This window comes from Xiphophorus maculatus, chromosome 5, assembly GCF_002775205.1.
Source record: "Xiphophorus maculatus strain JP 163 A chromosome 5, X_maculatus-5.0-male, whole genome shotgun sequence".
Classification (NCBI taxonomy): domain Eukaryota; kingdom Metazoa; phylum Chordata; class Actinopteri; order Cyprinodontiformes; family Poeciliidae; genus Xiphophorus; species Xiphophorus maculatus.
The window spans coordinates 11563343-11583768 of NC_036447.1; the positions used below are offsets into that span (position 1 = coordinate 11563343).

Below are 20426 nucleotides of genomic sequence, written 5' to 3' on the forward strand. Positions count from 1 at the left end.
ATAACATATTCTAATATATTTCTGATTTTGTCTTTGAACATGCTTTAATATATTTGACCTTTTGAAACAGTAAATATACATGTGTTGGAAGTTTTAATCAAATAGGAAAAACTGGCCTGCATATATTCTGAGTCTGTAGAACACAGCATTCAGTGAGTATATTTACATCCTTCCTAAGGAAATGTAAAGCTGCCATATTGTGACTGAATTTCACTGCTTAGCAAGTGAACTGAATTAGGTCCTTCATATAAGCTCAGCAATGAGGCCAATAGGGGACTAAACCACAAGTTGTTAGTCTGAAGAAGAATGGGTGGGCAACTGGCCAGAACCATAAGTTAAAACACATTAACTTCAAAGAGACACATTAAGAACAAATGAACAAATGCCCCTCGCTTTTGGGCTGGTAATGAAATTGGATTGCTGGGCCCAGTAAGCACACAGGCCTATCATCCCTCTGCAGAAAACAAGTGGTAATTGGAAAACATTTGGCTAAATGGGCTATTCTAACATAGAAAATTAAATTATGCACAAATAAATGGGGTGATATTTGATGAAAGGTTTAATTAAAGTAAAGCATTATTCAGGTTTCTGAAAGATTAGCTATTCATCTGAGCTAAACCCCAACAAATGAGGAAAGAAATAGATTTTATTTAAATTCGTTTTTAATTTGGAATTCCTTATGGTTGAATTTTTATCTGTCATTATTTGAACAACCTCCAGCTGATCTATGGATTTATAGTTTTAACCACAATGACGTTACAGCAGAAGATAAAATGCACTTTTATTGCCTATAGTTATGAATGTCCAATTAGAGTTGCTCTTAATCACCCACAGCAGCCTCAGGCAGAGTTAATCAGGGTTAATTTGCTAGAAACACAAGGGGAGGAATTAATCAAACAGGATCTTCTTTTATGCACAGGTCATTAGAAACACATGGGCGACCCATTGGGTATACAACTTTACTGGGTCAGAGCTGGCTTCCCATGAAGACGAACAGAGGCTTTCTCAGTGCTGGTCCCAGCGCATTAGTTCCATACGAGCGCTCGGCAACGTTGGCGCTAAGCTTACGCTATGCAGGCCTCTTCACAGACGAGTGCCCCTGCTTAGCGAATGCTAAGTTAAGGTGATCACATTCTGTTTCTCACAGATGGGTGCACAGCTATGTTATAGCTGCGGATAAAATATGTAATTGCACCCTCAATGAAAAGTCTAAGAAACTTGGGCAGCACCAACACTTAGTTACCAGACTAATTGAAATAGAGTGAAGTGCATCCACACTTTGAAACACATATAGCTAAAAAAACATGAAGAGTACCTGATAAATACTTTAAGTAGAGTGTGTTAAAGAGTTATGGCATCTGATACTTATCTGACTGTTTTAGATGTGGCCTAGTTATGTCATCTTCAGTGGAAACATATGAAGATTGTTTGGACTTTCAATGCATTTACACAATATAACAACCTGCTGTCATTCATACCCCTTCGGAGGACCTTCGAAGGTTCCTATGCAGTCTTTAAAAGCCCGTGATTTGATTTAAACATTTGAGTATATGAGTATTTCTGTCTGTCTTTCTTTGTGGCTTTCCTTCCTTCATGTCCTCACTTTCTTCCAAAGGACTTTTCTATGTTCCTCGTTTGAAATCAAAAAGCAACTAAGCTCTGAATCTTATGTAAAACCACATTAAGACCCTTTTTGTATGAGGTCTTCAGTCACAAAGTAACTCTGCTGTGGAGCATATTCAGCTTTTATTATATATTTAGCAACTTGTTTCAATCTAGGAATTGCCTCTGATTTGCCATTTGTAACTAATCAAATTAAGAGTGCTTTTATTATGTCAGCTATATTTTGCAGAACAGCAAATTAAATACTGATTTGCCGTGTTTTCAGCTGGATAAACTAATTGCATCAATTGTATATAAAAAAAAAATGTCTGCATACCTTTGGACTATTTTTTTCTACAATTGCTTGTGTTTCATCCATCTATAACAAATCAGAGCTATTTCACTGCCCGTAGAGGCATCAGCAATGTAAAGATTGGGTAGCACATCCTTTTATTCATCATGCTACCACTAGTGCTTGTTCTACATTAAATCAAATCATATTCACACTTATTAAAACTCTGCTGGTGATATGCTAATCTAAACAACAAAATCTGTTGCCTAAGATGCTTCTACCACAGAAGATCTCTGTATTTAAGCAAATCATGTCTTTACACTCATATGCATAAATCACAAAAGGACAATCTTGACAAGAACATTACCAGTGTAGCACGAGAATCATCTAGACTCTTGATCATTAAGAGAAATCATCAAGGTGGTGTACCATGAGATAAGCCAAGTTGCTTTTCATATTTTGTGGTGAAGTTCCAACTTTGACTTTACTTTTATCTGCAAGTTAAGCTACATCAATCAATCATACAGAAGATGCAATCTATCCAAGAAACTGACCTGATTCTTTTTCGTGCCCCTAACGGATTCCCAGATCAGAAACCTCTAATCCGAGAGGCCCTCATACTTAAGCCCATGTCTCTGAATCCTCACTTTACCCCATCCATCAGCGTCAAGAGACGACCATAGACCTTACATAACTCTAGATGCTTATCTGGGTCTAATCTCATCTAAACTAAGCATTAAACATGCTTTCCTGCATGAACATATAAAAAAGACAAGTATAAATGGTTTCACACAGGCACAGATTACTAAACACAAAGCCCCATGATAACACTGGATGAGCTCCAGAGATCCACAGTTTAGGTGTGAGAATCTGTCAACAAGACAATCCTTCACGGATTTTGCAAAGAACTGTATGAGGCCAAGCTATATCAGATTCCAGTCAACCTGAAGTTGATGCAAAAGCTGGCAAAATGCCATAATCTGACAGGTCAATCAGTCACCAAGTGAACAGGTTTCATGTTTCAAGTCACACCTCATAGGTCACATATAAAAAGGTCATTTTATTTCAGCAACACAGAAAAAAAAATGCTTCTGCATTTTTGTTTTTTTCCCCCTCTAAATTCAATACAGAGCCTTTACAGAACAGTAATGATGCGATGCAAGCTGAAGGTAAACAGTTTCACAATCCTTCCTCAAGCTGAATCCTAAACCACTCTTGTCTACATTCAAAGCGTAGAATGTGCTTCCTGAAGCACGGGGATGCAATCTGGCCATGTGTCAACCGTTGGAAATCATTTCTTTTTGTTCTTTGCACTGTACTTACAAAGGGGCTTGTATTTCACCTGGAATTACTGTTACATCCAAGCTGCACGTGCAGAAGGACTAGCTGATTTCAGGGCAAACAAGGGTCAGTGAAAAACCACCATCTTATTGCAATCGCCCGTCTTCCCCTCATTCCCATTCAACAGAACGAAGTGAGATAGAGATGCTGTTCCTTGCACCGGGTATTTCACGGCGTACATGGAGCAGTGGCCTAGTTTGCAACCGGATCAGGGCATTACTCTTAATCCCCCAGATATATGACATAAGCACGCACGCGCAGATAGCCATGCTGAGAAACAAAATAAAAGGTGGTGGGAGAGAAGGTAGCAGAATCAGAAGGAGAATTTGAGAGAAAAAAAACAAGCAGGGCATTGAGCTTTGCTTTTTTTTGTTATAATATTGTTGATGCCTGAACATAACGTAAAGTCATGCAATTTTTCCAAGCATTCACATTGGATACTGGTTCACCTGACTGTAGCTTAAATCCCTCGGTCAGAATTGTGTAATATATCTGTTCCAAGCATGCGTTTTCATTTCTTAAACTGCAGCTTCTGTTGTTGCATAAATTGTCATTAGAGATACATCAAATAATAAGCCAGAAACTGGAATTGACCAATTCTCCCCTAAATGGCTCTAGTATGTGAGTGACAGTTCAAGTACAAAATCTTTTTTATTCATCCTGTTTATTGAATGTATTAAAATTCCAGCTGCTGTCACATTATTTCCTATCTTGCTATATCTGTTGGCATATTGCAAAATTTGTTATAAATGTTTATTGTGTTCAAGAGTATGAAATTTACAGCATTCTATTGTGTCAGGACAATGTATGTTCCTTTTATATATTCTTTTATTTAATCTCATCATTATTCAGAATAAATTAAATATCAAGGTAAAAAAACTGGCAATGCTCTAAGTGCTCCTTAGCAGCCAGAAATAAGTCATGTTTTTTTATGTTATTGCTGTGCTATTTAAAATGCACCTGCACCTATTTTATTGCACTGAGCAGTATTCAAGGTGCATGCAAGGTGTTCCATCTAAAAAATGAATTATCAATGATCTATGTGTGCCTCCAAATGGTTATTCATCCGTCCATTATTTAAACCTGCTTCTCCTTGCTGCATCGCAAAGAGCGCCTGTCGGTCACATAATTATTAGTAAAATTAATTAGGAAACAGGATGATCTGAGTTTCTCTCTCAGTTTCAAGCATTTCTTTTTATTTTGTTCATTTCATTAAGCTTTACAATAAACATAATAAGGACAACTGAAAGCAATTTCTGAACGTATTTACCATTTCAAAACATGGTGTCTTATGATGAGAAACTAAGATATCAGTGTCCAGACAGCCTTTGTTTCAATTCTTGACATTCAAATCTCTGATTATCCCCTGTTGATATTAAAAGGGATGCAGAACGCTGTATACGTGGAGATAAAAGGGTAAAAAAAAGAGAACAGATTCTCTGCATTTCCTTCTATCTCAGCAGAGTGCAATGGTAGAAAGAGAGAATGCTGAAAGTTAACAAGAAAAGACTAACAGAGAAGTAGAGGGTGGGAAAGAAGATAATGTATACTTAGAAAAAACAGACTATGAATCCCTTACAACCTTTTCTGGACTTGTGGTACTCTTCTAAATCTCAAAGCCTGAGAGCATCGTTGTTTTGATGGATGACCAAGCCTTTGCCGTCTGACCCTGGAACTTCCACGTAGGACAAGAGGGAAGGAGGTTGAAAGCAAAACAAGACAGGCTTGAAAGTGTGCTTTCACTCGGGCTCTATGAGGCTTTAAAACATTCCAGCACAGAAATTACTGCCTGAAGCCTATACTTGTGTGTCAGTTTGGGTGCTTTTACAGGGTGGTGATGATATGTTATCAGAATTGCACAACTGCAAGCTTGGAGCTACACTGCACTCTCTTTTGGGCAAACAGATCATCCTGTACATGTTCAATCAGCTGATTTTACGATTACTCTTTCTGTTTTATGTTCTATCCAATCTTTAGTGACCCCTCTTTTTGTTTATTTCTGTCCACCTCAGCCTCCCCACATGTCCAAGAGTTTTAACTCCAGACACAAAACATCCTGATTTTTATGGTTAATCATCCATCCAACAAAATCTTAGGGACTCCTACACGTACAGAATTATTTTAAATAACAACCAGCACATATCTATTGAGTATCTAACAATGCTAAACACAGAGGATACATACACTGTCTAGAAAATATGAAGTAAAAGATATTTTGAAGTATTTTGTTCTTTCTATCTGTACCTTCTAATAGTGCTCTGCTGTGTGCAGCTGCTCAATTAGCCCTCCCTTTGCACACAATCATGTTTTCATTGGCTCTTGTTAAATTGCTGTCTTTGTAGAATTATAGAGAACAGCTGTAAAATAATAAGTTGACATCAGTTGATTAGTTTTAAAATAGGGCTCCAAACCGTTGTCAATAATGGTAAAGTAATATCAGTAATCTCAGTTCACAATCAGCAGCTCTCATTCCTGTTCCGCCTAAAGTAACTGTGTTGCTTTTAGCTTGTACAGTACATTTCAATTTCTTAAAACTTAAATACACTTCTTGCTTTAGTGACCAGTGGTTTTGGTTAGTACACGTCAGCGTATCACAGCTTAGCTGAACTATCAAGCAGATTTTGCAGCTTTGTGGGTTCTTGATTGCATAGACCTTCACATTATTGCAAAACATTCTCCTTCTTCACTTTATTGTTGACTATTTTGATGCATCGGTGACTGTTTAACTGGTTTCAAATAGATTGCTTTTATTGCAAGCAACAGAAAACTGTAACTTAAACGGTTTTGAAGACAGACCACTTGAGAATTTACACAAAATGAATAAAATCCACCAGTCATTTAAAATCAATTACTTGTAGTCATACACAAAACCACACAAACATCCTGATGTGCCCAAAAACTTTCTTGAGAAAAGCTTTGGATGAGGACCAAATGGCAGGGATGAGACGCAAACATGGTATTAACAGAATCACACAAGCAGTAGGGAAATTATCTGATTTGCCATATGTGACCTGTCTGCCTGTGCCAAGCACTGCTAAGAAGAACAAAAACAGCTGGCCTCAAATCAGAACTGCAGCCTAATACACACTCAGGCTGGCACAGAAACCCAACATGTGCACTATCTGCAGTAGAGAACTGCATGAATTTGGGATATTCAAGTATGTGTGCTATATTCACACACATACTCAGATCTGTGTGTCTGCATGCTTTGGAGAAAGAAAATGAGCAAATGACTTTGTAACAGGACTCACAGTCAGCATCAGCGAGGAAGAGGAAGCTGAGGAGAAGCAGGCCTGGACTGACAGGGAGCATCGCGGGATAGTTCGACACATGCATGCTGTATTCACCGTGAGCTCAGAGCCTCACTGAACAACAGGATGATAGAAACAAGCCTTCACAACCTGAGGAGACAAGACAGGGAAAATACCATTAGAGAAAATCCAAATTAGTCACAAATGTGTTTATATGTATGTGTGTTTATATACTGTATATATACATATATATATGTGCATAATTTATAACCACACCCACACACGGCCCAACACAGACTTAGAGTGCTCTAGTTCCCTCTAGGCTTCACACTCCTCGTCTGCAACCACCTCCCCTCTATTCCTGCTTCATCAGGACCATACACTTATCACCGGAGGTATGTTTCGTGTGCCTTTATGTATTTGTGTGGTAGTTAATAAAAGTAACTGATGAATCTCAATTTATGGCAAACATTTAGCAATAAAACATCACATCTCCTCTGAAGTTGAGTTTTTATGCTCCCAAGTGAGCAATGGCCTCATTTTTATTTTATTTTTTTTTTGTATCCCTGCTTGTTACACAATCCCAGAGAGCAGGCTGTACTTCCATGTTAGATTTTTCCCAAATGTGCATCAGAACAACGAGATTTCAGATTGACGAAAAGGAGTGGATGGCTCTAAGGTGGAGGGGTGGAAGGACAGACCAAGAGATTGATGGATGATGGGGAGATTAAAGTGGGAGGAGACTGGCTGATGTTATCTCCTGGCTATGTTGCACAGAGTGTTGGATCAACATGCAGCTCAGTGTTTTTATCCTTTCATCCTTAGCTCACTTCCTGCCTTAAAGTGACTCTTTTTATGATACATTTTCTTCCTCAATTCTTTTTATACTTTAAATTTATTTTTTATAAAAATTTCTACAGTTTCTGCCGCAATATGCTTCTCTACCACAGCAATTGGGAAGTTTTTATCTTTCTAAACTTACCTTGTTTGTCTGTCACTGGAAAACATAGTGGGGGATTTTGGCTTTAGTGGAGATGTAGTGCTGTGAAAAATAATTGACCCTTGCCAGTTTCTTCAGATTTTACTTTTTCCTCTTGATTTAATGTTTTAGACCATCACACGAATTTTAATAGACAAATATAACCTGAATTAATATAAAAGGCAGTTTTCAAATGCAGATTTTATTATTATTTGTGTTAACTAACATTCTGACAATCCCTTAACCCCCAACAATTGTATTTATTTCATCTTTGTACAGTAATTTTGACCCCATATTCTTTATGCAATAGTCTTGAGCCACTAAAATTTGCATATTTTCAGAATGAACAAACTGTTTATGATCATGCTACTCCATCTCTAATAGACTAAATTCGAAAATTTGACAAGGCCACTTAAATATTGACTTCATATTGACTTTTCTTTTCTTTTTAGAAGTGAATTTGTTGATGTGCTTGGGTTCAATGTCCTGCTGAATATTTTTATACCAGATGTAAGGCACACCTTCAGTTTTGTCTTGTCAGTCCGTGTAACACCTTTCCAAAAGTCCTGGTTACCAGAATTATATAAAAAAGTGGGGCAAACCTTATTGTGCTTTCTGGTCAGCAGTGGATTTCCCTTGAAATGCCAATTTTGCCTATTCTCTTTCTTACTGTTGATTCTTAAACATTATATGTAAATGAGGCGAATGAGGCCAACAGTGCTTAGAGGTTGTTCAGAAACATCAGTGAGTTCATTTGTGACATGTTCTGATGTAATGTATTTCTCAATTTTGTCAGTGACTTTGGGTTTCTTGTTTGTTCTTGGATTTCTTTGATTGTAGCATGATACATTGTTCTTGAGACCTTCAGATCCCTCAGGTTTTTCAGTCATTGGGTAATGCTAGCTAAACTGAACACAGTTTAAAACAAAAACCTAGACAGTTAATTAATGATTTAACAAGATGGGTAAAAATACTTTCACACACCACTTGAGAATAGAAGTCATCATTTGAATACTGGAGTTTGTATTCACTCAGATCACTCTTTGATGTTAAAGTTGATCTGAAACATTTATCTGTGACAACACTTACCATGTAAATTTGTCTGAAGTGTCTTAAATCACATCACACAAAGAGAGCTGACAGAATGCTGCTGCTGCCCAGAAACTAAAGACATATTCTAGCATGTAGTAGAGCTATGGTATATGCATTTTTAAACTCAATTGTTTCCATATTTGCATCTTGTGCATGTGGCTGGGTCATGCAGTGCCAATGTGATAGGGCATGTGTGTGTGTTTGCATGATCTCCAGAACTGAACAGATTCATCAGCAGCAGCAACAGTCTTAATCCTCTCTGCTCCTGAACAAGCCATCTGATTAAAAAAAAGAGGAAGGGGCCGGGGCCCCAGAGCTCTTAGCCTGCCTGTAATGAAGGCAGCAAACAAATCAACCCACACTGGATTTTCCACTTGGTTTAGTCCAAAACAATTGCTTTGGGATAGCTTAGATTTCTCCCTGTACAAATTAAGTTCCCTGATTTACACTACAGCAGCAGAGAGGGGAACTCATACTTTATTGTATGAAATGGAAATATCTTTTAGAGCTAAAATCCAAAAATGACTTATTTTAAAGTTGTTTTTCATAATCATAATACCAGTGATGCACCAATCAGATAAGTCAAAAGGAATTTAAATCACTCATTTTCTCACAAGATCTGATCAAAAATGGGCATAAAATATCTTATTTTTCATTATATTCAGTATATGCATCAACACAGAAAACTGACACCAATCTAACCTTTAGATGCATTAACAAACAGCATGTTTTTTGATGTTATTCTTTTTGAGTATAATTTTAAAAATTCTAAAGTAAGAGACATTCATTCAAAACTTCTTCTACTTCTATTTCAAAAACTGCATAATGTTTGTTTTACATGCTCTACATAATTGTTTACATAAAGCAATGTTTCCATTAGTGAGTTTGAATGTGATATAGTCTAAAGACTGAAAACTGACATATGGAATCATTCAGTAAGAGCCTGCTTGGTGAATCACCACATAATATTTTCCTGTAACAAATATTCAAATTGAATAAAAACCTTATACAATCAAGTGAAGTGAGTAGAGTTCTTCAGAAATTTGGTCAAATGTTCTGCACCAAAAATGTGCAGAACTACTTTAATGATATTAAAATAGGATACTGTGTGCATAAAAACCATAAAGTCAGAAGATTATGTTCCTATTTTTAGGTGTGGAGAGGTTAGTACTGTTTAACTTCCAACCACAGTGCAAAAAATACAACATTAAGAACCCCCTCTGGAAGTCTGATTGCTGTTATATAAGCATAGATCAAACAGGTTTCATATTCAGGGTGTGACCTTTTTATCAGACAACATTTTTATGCTACTGAGTGCCAAAGCAAATCTGAACATATGTTTTGAACTACACCAGAAAAACATCCAGCTAAAGTCAGACTTGAAGCAGACACACCTGGCAGCACAAATATAAAATTATACACAGTTTTGAATTAACAAGTAAAAGTCTCAAAAAAAGCTGAAACATGTCTCTACAAAGCAAAGTGAACCTGCACACCAAAGCCAAAAAGTTAGAATTCTTTGGTTGACATTGTCTTCTTTGCTGGAAAATGGTCTACCGTGCTTTCCAGTGGGATGGAGCAGGAGTCGGATAGATGAACTGGAGTCAGGTGTAAGGTCTGACTCTGCTGCCAGTTAATATTTTGTTTAGTCATGGGATATTGATCATAAGAAAAAGAACCAAATTCTTGATACAGGTGGTTCCTCAGTAGGGTTAGCTGGATGAAACTCTATAGAAAGAGAGAAGACAGCCATCACTGGCGTAGGGGGAGCTCAAAGCAGAGCTGCTGCTTCTCCACGAAAGAAGTCATTGAAGCAATTTGATCATCAAGCCTTTGAAGGGTCTTCAGTCAAGGTCAAGAACAATCTATTTCTTATGACTTGGAAACACATTGGAACCAACCATCCTTCAAAACGAGGGGAAGAGGGTTGTTCCATCCATCCATCCATCCATTTTCTAACACCCTTGTCCCTAGTGGGGTCGGGAGGGGTGCTGGTGCCTATCCCCATCTAACGTTCCAGGAGAGATGCGGGGTCACACCTTGAACAGGTCTCCAGTTTGTTGCAGGGCAACACAGAGACAGACAGGACAAACAATCATGCACACACACACTCATACCTAGGGAGAATTTAGAAAGACCAATTTACCTGACAGTCATGTTTTTGGACTGTGGACCCAAGCATCCACAGGGAGAACATGCAAACTCCGTGCAGACAGACCCCGGGCCGGGAATCGGACCTTCTTGCTGCAAGTGCCACCAACTGTGCAGCCCAAGAGGGTTGTTAAGGTAAGGAATTCTGGGTTACTCTCCAAAACTTCTTTCCATTCTAACCCCATTACAGATAAGCGGAAGACAATAAAATAATGAATTTCCTTTTTATTTTATTATGCCTTTTGTCCATTTTCACATTTTGCCCTTATTAAGAAACGCACTTACTTACAGTGCTTTATCATGGCAACATTGACCTAAGCCCCTTTCAAATTCCTAATGGCGTAATAAGAAACTGATACCACTTTGGTGGGGGTGTACATAAACGTGTGTGAGTTTGTGTGTCCAATAATCAGTCCAGCTGATTCGGTGTCACTGGAAAAGCCTGCATTATTTAGTATCTCACTTCACAACAAGTCATGTTAATTAAACGGCTAAGATAACTCGATGGCCGTGTTGAGGGGACGGCGGTGACGGAGGCTTGATAAAAAGGAACAAAGGGAGACCAGAAGAAGCCAAAAAAACGAGAACAAAAAATGCCCAAAGAGTCGACAGTCAAAGCTGGGCATGCACGCTCAGACACAAACCCACACAGAGAATCTGCCGCCAGGTAGTCACCAGATTGTAGTCTGGGTGTCTGCTGTTGCAGGTATTACTGAGAGAGTGAACAGAAAGCCCTTTTTCCGGTGTCGGAGCTTCTGCTGCTACTGTGGATCACAGTCAGTACTAAGCCATTCACTTATATTAGGTCCTATCACTCAATTATACTCCGTCTGTCTGCCCAGGCCTGCTGATATCTGTTACACTTATCTCTTAGATAGCTTCTGACAGAACAACGGCTGTCTCAGAGACTGAGGCTAACATTTCTGCGCAGCATGGAAAAGTGAGAAGGTTAGGAAAATCTATTTTGGCCGTTTTATTTTACTCACAATGAAAGTTATGTTCTAATACAAATTATCCACGCATTAACTTGGATTTTAGGACATGGAAGGTATGAACTCATTTCTTTATGTAAAAACTTCGGACTAAATGAGAAGTCAATCTACTGAGAGATGGGGCAGCAAAGTTAACAGATGAGGAGGCAAAAGTGAGGAAAGGCAATTTAGAAGGGAGCCTGTGATCCAAAAATGGAATGGAAATAAAAAGACAGCGTGGGTGGATGATGAGAGAGAAGAGGGCAGACTACAAAGCGACAGCATAGTACAGCTGGAAGGGATGTTGAGAAAGATAGAGACAAAGACAAAAGACAGATCCTAAAAAGCGTAGCTCAAGGCTCACCGTGTGCTGTGGAAAAGAACAGTGGGAAACCTAATTTGATTCCATATTCCAAAAGCTGAGCCACCAAATGCAATTAGACATGCTAATTAACTTATTCTGTTTGCCCTGTTGAAACGGTGGCAGACTGGCAGATGCGTCACCAAAGAAGCCAATTTGTGATTGTTGCATCATATAAGCTGGACAAAGAACAAGAAAAGCTAAGTGGGACAAACAAGTCTTCATTGCAGATTAGCGGTAAATCCAAGTCAGGTTTTCATTTTACATTGCGTTCCACATTTTTTTCACTACGCTTAAATGTCCTTACATCTTTTCCAAGTCCCAATCAAAAACTTCCGTTTATATTTTTGGGACAGTAATGAGACACAAAGTAGTGCATCAATGTAAAGCGGAATGTGGTGGAAGGAGATATGGATTTTAATTAATTAATTTATTTTTTTTTTACAAATAAAAAAAATCACAGAATTGTGACCTGCTTTTCAGGTATTCAGGTTCCATATACTCCAAAATAAACAGAGTCCACCTGTGTGTAGCTAAACTTTAGTATATATAGAACTGTTCTGTGAAGGCTTCAAAGTTTTTTTGTTTTTTTTTAGAGAGAACAGTCAAAAACTTCATGATGACTAATGAAAACGACAGACAGGTTGGTGAAAAATTTTGGAAAAACTTTTTATTTGTAAAAAAAACCCAAACATGTCTGTCCACATGTCGAAAATATGTCTGTCCACCTAAAGTAAGTGAAAATTGCCTGATAATTCTGCAACAGCTGCAAAAATACAGCTCACTTGTGAGAATTGTTCAATAGTCCATTAAGAACGAATAGCCAGAAAAAGGTTATGGTTGTAAGCAAGTCATGAAACGTAAATTGTAAGCTTTGGTAAAACATGTTGTGGCAGCATAATTCTGTGGGTATGCTTTTCTTCAGCAACAAAAAACATGAAGCTGTAATTGTAATTTAGACCGTTAAGCTTGTTTCACTTACATGATTCAGTTGTGGGATAAAAGTCATGTTGTGAATAATGTGAATATCTTGTATCTAAATTCTTTGGTTACCACATCTGCTTATAGAAATATGAATACGTCTAAATACATCCTACAAAGAGCTTCTATAGTCCTTCATTTAAAGATCCTTAAAACTAGTATTTATATACGTAAAGAAGCAAACTTTTTCTCCTTCTTCAATAAATAAATAAATAACAACAAACTGTTCCCTCGCAGGGCAACAAAGAAAAAGTCGAGGGAGAAAGCTTGAAGGGAGAGCCGTTTGATGTGTTTGACTAGCAAGCATGTATGCACACATCAACTCATCCACAAGCTGATTACCAGTTATCTGTCATCTCCCCCACGGTACACAAACAGACACAAACAGACTCCATAAGTAAGCCCTGAGCCTGTTTCCAAAATAAATGTTGGTGTTTAAAGGCCACAAGTCTCAGCGGCAGCGTCTGTGGGGATGACACTGTGACAGATTTTAATTGCCTTTCTTCTTGGAGTGACTCATTCAGCCACCCAAGAGAAACTACTGTATGTGTCTATGTACAAAATCTATCCTCTATGTAAAGCAGTGTGTTTGTTTGCAAGTGTGGGAGTTAGAAGATAAGGGACATTAACAACGCCATCACTTTAAATCAATACTTGAACCTGAGCAAATGAGGTTTAGACAGACATCATATGTTTGAAGGGATATTCACCATATAATGGCAACATTGCTTTTGTATTATTTCAGCAATGTTGTAAGTGTTCCTTTACTGAATTGTGGATGAGATCCTATTCAGTGCTACAAAATATCCACAACTTCTGCACATGACAGGTTCAAGATGGTAAGTTTGAGTTGAAATGATTATTTTCTTTATTCTGAAGAGACAAATGAAGAAATCTGTGTGAATCTACAGAACAAGATCAAAAGGTCATGAGAGAAGCTGAAGTAGTTTTCTGCTGCAGTGAACAAGATGTAAACATCTGTGCAAGTGGAAACCTCATAGTTGAACCACTACAATATGAAAAATGTTTGTAAGATGTTTGGACATATAAGAATTTATAAATTGAAATGCAGCCAATCTCACACTTTTCCTCAATTCCAAATATAGATTCAAGCAGCATCATCACAAGTAGGCTCCTTTATAATCAATACTGTCAATTATAGCTTCCTTGTTAGCTTATAGTGCAAAAAAACCTAACAAAATGTTTTACACTGCAGAGAGATAAATCAGATCAAATGCTTTGATTTTAGCAAAGGGGCTTAACATTAAACATAAAAACCGTAATGTATTGTGATAGAAACGCTTAATAATAAGGTAACACAACCATGAGAATAACTCCATTTGAAGTAATTAATACCATTCTCCTTGTCTTTGATTAATGCTTTTAACAGACAGGGAAGATAGATGACAATGAAACATTTGAGGTTAGCAACTGCAGTTTGAACTTTTACACTCATTGTCAAACCAAGAAGAGAGGAACAGCCTGGCCTTAAATGGATGTGTCAAATGTAATCTGGGTATAAAAAAATCTATAGTAATTTTCTTCTCATTTTATTTGCTCTTCTCTTTCCTCCCATCAATGAAATGTCCCCATCATTTTCAAAGAGCATAAGCATCTTAGTCACTAAATTCTGTGAGCTGTGTGCTTCACGGGACGTTACAGCGAATGCCATCAGCTTTCTAAGCACAGTAGAAGGAATTCATAAATACTCAAGTCAACAAATTACTGCATTGTCATAATCCTGACTACAATAATGAACAAAATCATACTGCAACAATTACTGTCATCTGATTTAATGTACAACTAATAAACTAAAGTCATAAATAAAAAGTATAATGAAAGGGGTTAGGCTAAAACCATAATGGTACTGATAAGTACTACTGTTGCCCAGGAGACAATAGTACAAGAGTTGAAAGGATCAAAATGTGTTCCTATCCCTGGTCGACAATCTGTTCCAGGCCCACTGGATGAACATGGTGGTGAATCTTGTGAGAAACTCCTCACTGCCTCACACTGCAAATGTTTTAACTGTTGCCATCAGGTAAATAACTCAAACCATGAAAAGGAGAACTACTAGAATGCTTCACAGGCATTGCTCAGATCAAAGTCTGGTACTTCTTGTACTTATCCCAAGTGTACACAAAGGATTTTATACAGTGAAGCAAAGAACAAACCTAATAACTAATGCAACCAAAATCTCGACTTCTTTTGCTTTCAGTTCTAAAGTTTAATCTCCAAACTCTTTCACCTACTTTCTACTACTATGAGTTTAATAATGCCTCCAATAATAATTTGACTGATTTCTAAGCGTAAAGTGCTTTTACTGAGATGCCTGAGGGTTGCCAAGATAAAAAGGATATTGTTTTTTCAGCTGCATGCCTCATACAGAGCTAAGTCCAAAGCTCCTAAGAATATTTGTAAACTACAAAACAGGGAAGCATTGTTGTGATGATGTGTTGAAAGTGAAGTGATGGAATGAGCAGAACTCTCTTAAAGAGTCAGAGGTCAATTTTAAGGTGTCTAATTGCAAAGTCAAATCTCTTTTAAGTTATGTTTGCTATACACAACATTTTTATAACAACTGAAGATTTCATAGCTACTTGATTGTGCTGAAAAAATGTACTCTGTGCTTGGGGGATTTCTAATACATCTCCTTTTAAGAAAGTCACTTGGACATGTTTAACTATTCTAAATTCCTTCTTTTTGATGGACTCTACCTGATCAACAAATTCAATTTAATTGGGGTTGCATTGAATGCAAAAATTTTAGGCAGTCCCTTCACTGTGCACCATGCATCATGGGCAATGACAGCATTAGGACAGCTGTGACTAACAGACCCATTCTTAAGCTCTGTTGGACCAACTCTGGCATGCAGCCATGCATGATACTGAAAAATCCAGAGAGGAAGAGGCGTGGAAAGAGATGAGTGCAGCTGAGTGGATCGTCAAGAGATGTCTCTGCATGTGTGTGTGTTGGGGTATGGGGCTGGTTGGTTGACAACATGTAATTACCTATTTGCACTGCTGTTAGTGTAAATCTCATTGAAGGCTAATTGAGAGGTGCATTACTGAGAGGGTCATAAAGCTGGCAGCAGGACTGCAGTGGGAGATGGATGGATGGAGGATGTGAGAGAAATATGAGAGATGAGCTTCGGCTGAGGGGCAAAAAGGTTAAGGAGAGGGATCTGAATCGCTTTGTAAGGAGGGAAAGGCTGTGGAGGCAGATATAAGAAAACAACAGGAGGACATAAAGAGTGGTCATGTGGTAACTTAAGTGAAGCAGTTTGCTGGATTGGTGAATCTGGTAAAACTATTTTAAAAAGCAGGATCACTCTTAAATTTACGTCTTAAATAAAGGGAGATTTTAGAATAGGTTATTCCAAATGGGAAGAGGAGAACAGAAATGGTAATGACTAGTTGGTTGGTTAATTAAAACGGGTAACTAGGGAAACAATTAATTAATAATCAGTGTTCTAATGCCAAGCTAGTAAAATGCTAGCAACATTTTACTACCATCTGTGCACCAAAATTTAAATAACTACGAGAGAGAATTCACAATGATGGAGTGATTTGCAATGGTAAGAATAGCAATCTGTAGAAATGCCCCCAAAATCCTGTAAGGACAAGATGATGTAGACAATGGCTGGATGTCTGTTCGGAGGGAAAGATATAAAACATATTAAGTAAGTTTTTTGTTGTTGTTTTGGTTTCAATTCTTTAGTTTTTCAATCTTAATTTGTTTGAAAGATATTTGATTAATTGCTTTTGATTAGTTGATTGCATTTTATTCCTAAAGCGTTTTTTCTGTGATAAAAACCTCTATTTATTTGAGAGAGACTTTTGCTCATTTATTTAACTACATTATGCTGCGGGTTGAGCAGCTTTATTTCGTGCTCAGTAACAAAAACATTTTATCCAGTCATAAACGAGGACATTCAACTGTTAACCACGAGAGAACCAAACATAACGTGTTTGTTTTTTCCAACAAAAAGCTCAGATTGCCATGAGGTAATCACAATATAAAAAGCAGAATGGATGAAAGATGTAATAATTCCCATCTAAACCGAAGTATCCTCTCATCTAAACAGTGGTTTATCTTTTATATTCATTTAGGAAGACCAGATTATTTTTTACAATCTGAGATTGGTTGGCTCTCTGGAAACCCAGCACTTCCATTCACAGCGGATTACCCTGTGGGCTGTAATGAGGCCAATCGTGCGGCCTTTCAGTCCCATAGTAAACAGCATAAACTCCAGCTGGAGGTTACAGATAAAAAACCCCAAAGTAAATAGAATAATAGAATTTGTGGTTTTAGAGAAAATTGTCTTCCTGGAGATAGCCTCTTCATCCCCTTGAAATTACCAGGAACAGCAGACCAGTCCCATATGTAGCCACTGCTTGTCTCTCCATGATATCTTGTCATCTCATTTCTGCAAACTGCAAACAAACCACTTTACTTGGTTTGCTACACAATTTAGTAGAAAGCAATCCATAGCCCCTGGCACGCAAGGAAGCCAGTATGCACAGAAAGATATCCATGAGAGGGTCAGGCACAAGAAATCATGTGAGTGGATAACGAGGTTACTGAAATAGCTATGGCAGGTGGCTAATTAACCCTCAGGTAAAGATAGCCAAGGACAGAAACAAATTTAACAAAGTTAACTTTGGGCACATACATATCCTTTTTTGGGAGCTTTTTAAAGGACGAAAGTATAGTTTGTTCAACTTAGGGATATTTGGAATTTTAGCCACTGATCTGCAAGCATTTTCATGTGCATGTTATGCCATCAACATAATACTAAATAAAATTGCTCAAACTGAAACGCAATAAGAAGATAGGTTAATTCTTTTCCTAGTAAAAACACAATCACACAACTATTATTCAAATAGCAAACAGTTGTTTATTTTATACATTTTTGTTTCTAACCTTTCATATTCAATTTTGACTTTAAACTGAATTCTTACTTAATGAAGATAAATAGGGGTACAGTTACAGTTCCAATTTTTACCTTCTTGCAATTTCGCTCAGTCATTCAGCTGACTCAGTTTCATGACTGTGTTCACCCTCATTTTTTTGGAACCACAAACTAAAAGCCACTCAAACCAATTGCCTTCAGAAGTCCCTTATTTAGTAAATAGAGTCCAGTTGTGTGTAATTTAATTGTGAAAGAGAAGCATGAAACAAGACATAAGGAGTTCCAATTGCAGTTTGGCACTAGTCATGCAAGGGACTAGAAAAAAGATGCCCAGGAAAAATAAAAAATTTGATGTTTAGCCTAATTTTTGTTAGTTCATGAAAAACTGTGCATGTCACCCTGGATACAGCATCCTCATTTCAGGGAAGCTTCTCAGAGTTTATAGAGCTAAATACAGAGCAAAATTGAAAGACAACCTCTTATAGTCCACAAAAGACGAAACCAGGCGCAGGTTTACCTTTGATCACAACAACCCAAACATGCAGCCAGAGCGACACTAAAATGATCAAGGTCAAGCTAAATGTAATAGAATGGATATTCACAAATTTATTGAGTTTGTGGTTGTAACATGAGCAAATGTGTTCAAGTTGTAGGGATGATTTTGTAAGAGAATGCATATCTATGATACAATACGTATGAAAGTTTCTTTAAATAATTTTTTTTGGTCTAATTTTATAAGCAAGCTGCTCTCTAACTTACACCTAACTTACAAAACTTCCTTGGGGCTTTCCTGTTTTGAAAAACGAGAAACCTTATTGACTGTACTATCCCTTTCTGTTCGAGGAACACATTAGCCAGTAAATAGCTGTTTTCTGGCTGTATGGGAGAACTTGCATTATTTTGCATGTTGAATAGCTGTTTGTTGCTATATTAAGTTTGGAAGTATTGAATATTTAATTTGAGAACACTTTTTTGCAATCATGTGATCCTAACCTCCTCCACTGCCAAACAACAAACAGCAAATGGGCTTTGGTGTCGTTTATAACCTGGCACACTGGAAGCAGTCAACTTTGAAATGTGTTTTAGTACATGGATGGATGGAGGGGAGTACAGACCTATAGACGGATGAGTCTGCAGTATGTTTACGGTGTGACATCATACCATAAACATCACGGTGTGAAGTCCTACTGTCTTCCCGTTACATTCTATGTTAAGACAACAGTGCTTGAATACACATCAGGAAGAACATATCCGTTGACAGATCCACAAACACACACTTCTAGCGATCTTTCAGCCTAGGTGACCTCTGCAAGAAGGAGGAGTACAGCAGTAATAATTTACAACTCCTGAGCAGCTCTAATGTCAAATAAAATATAGATTTCCTCTGGGCCAGGAAAGGTCCAACCCTTCAATAACTTTGCCTTTTATTCACTCCAGCTATAACCCATCTCTCAGAGGCGCTTCTGTTATATACTACTGTATATACCATCTCAAACTGGGCATTCAGCAGAAGCCTTAAACACACAGTACAATCTTTTACCTTTCAGCCTTTTAAGAGTGCACCAACTCCAAAGCCCTTAGGCAAACATGTAACAATTGCAGAAAACAGGCACTCAGATACTTAACAGCCCACAACAACAGAGAGAGCCTCCTGCATTCCTTTATCTCAGAGGAGGAGGATGAGCAGAAGGTGGCAGATAAACCGTTCAGTAGTTCATGAACCCGACTTCGTTTGTTGCACTGAATTCCACAGTCAACCACAACTCAAGAGATGGCCATCCTTATTGTAAGACTAAAAAAAGCCTCTCCTAATTCCTGAGCACAAAAATGACTAATAACAAGATATAAAAAACTATGTATTCTTCTTTCAGGGTGATTTTATGTGGCGAATACAAATTAAAGCCTCATTATTAAATCTTCAATCAGTCTCTTCAGATGCAAAGCTAGACCAAGGTGAAGAAAGTTTATAATCAAATGGGACTTCAAAAATGAAGCCACACTAAGTGGGAGACCTAAAACCTTTGACAAGTCAAATGCATCATAAAACAGAACTCTTTTGAAGGTCACGGAGGACTCGATTGGCCAATAGGGCCCAGAAATACATTTTTGATCAATCTTCTCCAATGTCTTCTTACAACGGATGAACATAAAGGATGAGGTTACAGAACCTTTCTCCTCCAATTGATTTTGGGCAACACAGTAGTAGTGTGAGTATATGGTTATGACTCAAAATAACATGCAGGGAAAAGCCAGGATGCAAACACTATGCATGTTTGGAGGTTTACTTTGTTGTGCATAATGGCAAATGGAGGTATCCTGCCAATTGTACAAACTACTGTAACTATTTCACTCTGTAATATTTTCCTTTTTCATATATTTTTCACATATTTTTGTGATATCATGTCTAAGAATTTTTAAAATGGTACATGAGTTTAATGTATTATTATTATTATGTCTGTCAGTAATCAGTTCTGGGTGTGGATAACGATT

General features: G+C 37.6%; 1 protein-coding gene across 22 annotated transcripts in view; it reads right to left on the bottom strand.

Annotated features, from left to right (window-relative positions):
* Positions 1–20426, bottom strand: part of LOC102218974 (receptor-type tyrosine-protein phosphatase delta-like) — a 197367-nt gene that overhangs the window by 68551 nt on the left and 108390 nt on the right. For all 22 annotated transcript variants that reach the window (XM_023334125.1, XM_023334120.1, XM_023334123.1 and 19 more), the window contains one exon: positions 6487–6636. In XM_023334125.1, coding sequence (XP_023189893.1) covers positions 6487–6571 — 85 coding nt within the window. In that variant the 5' untranslated portion in view covers positions 6572–6636. The remainder of the gene's footprint in view (positions 1–6486; positions 6637–20426) is intronic.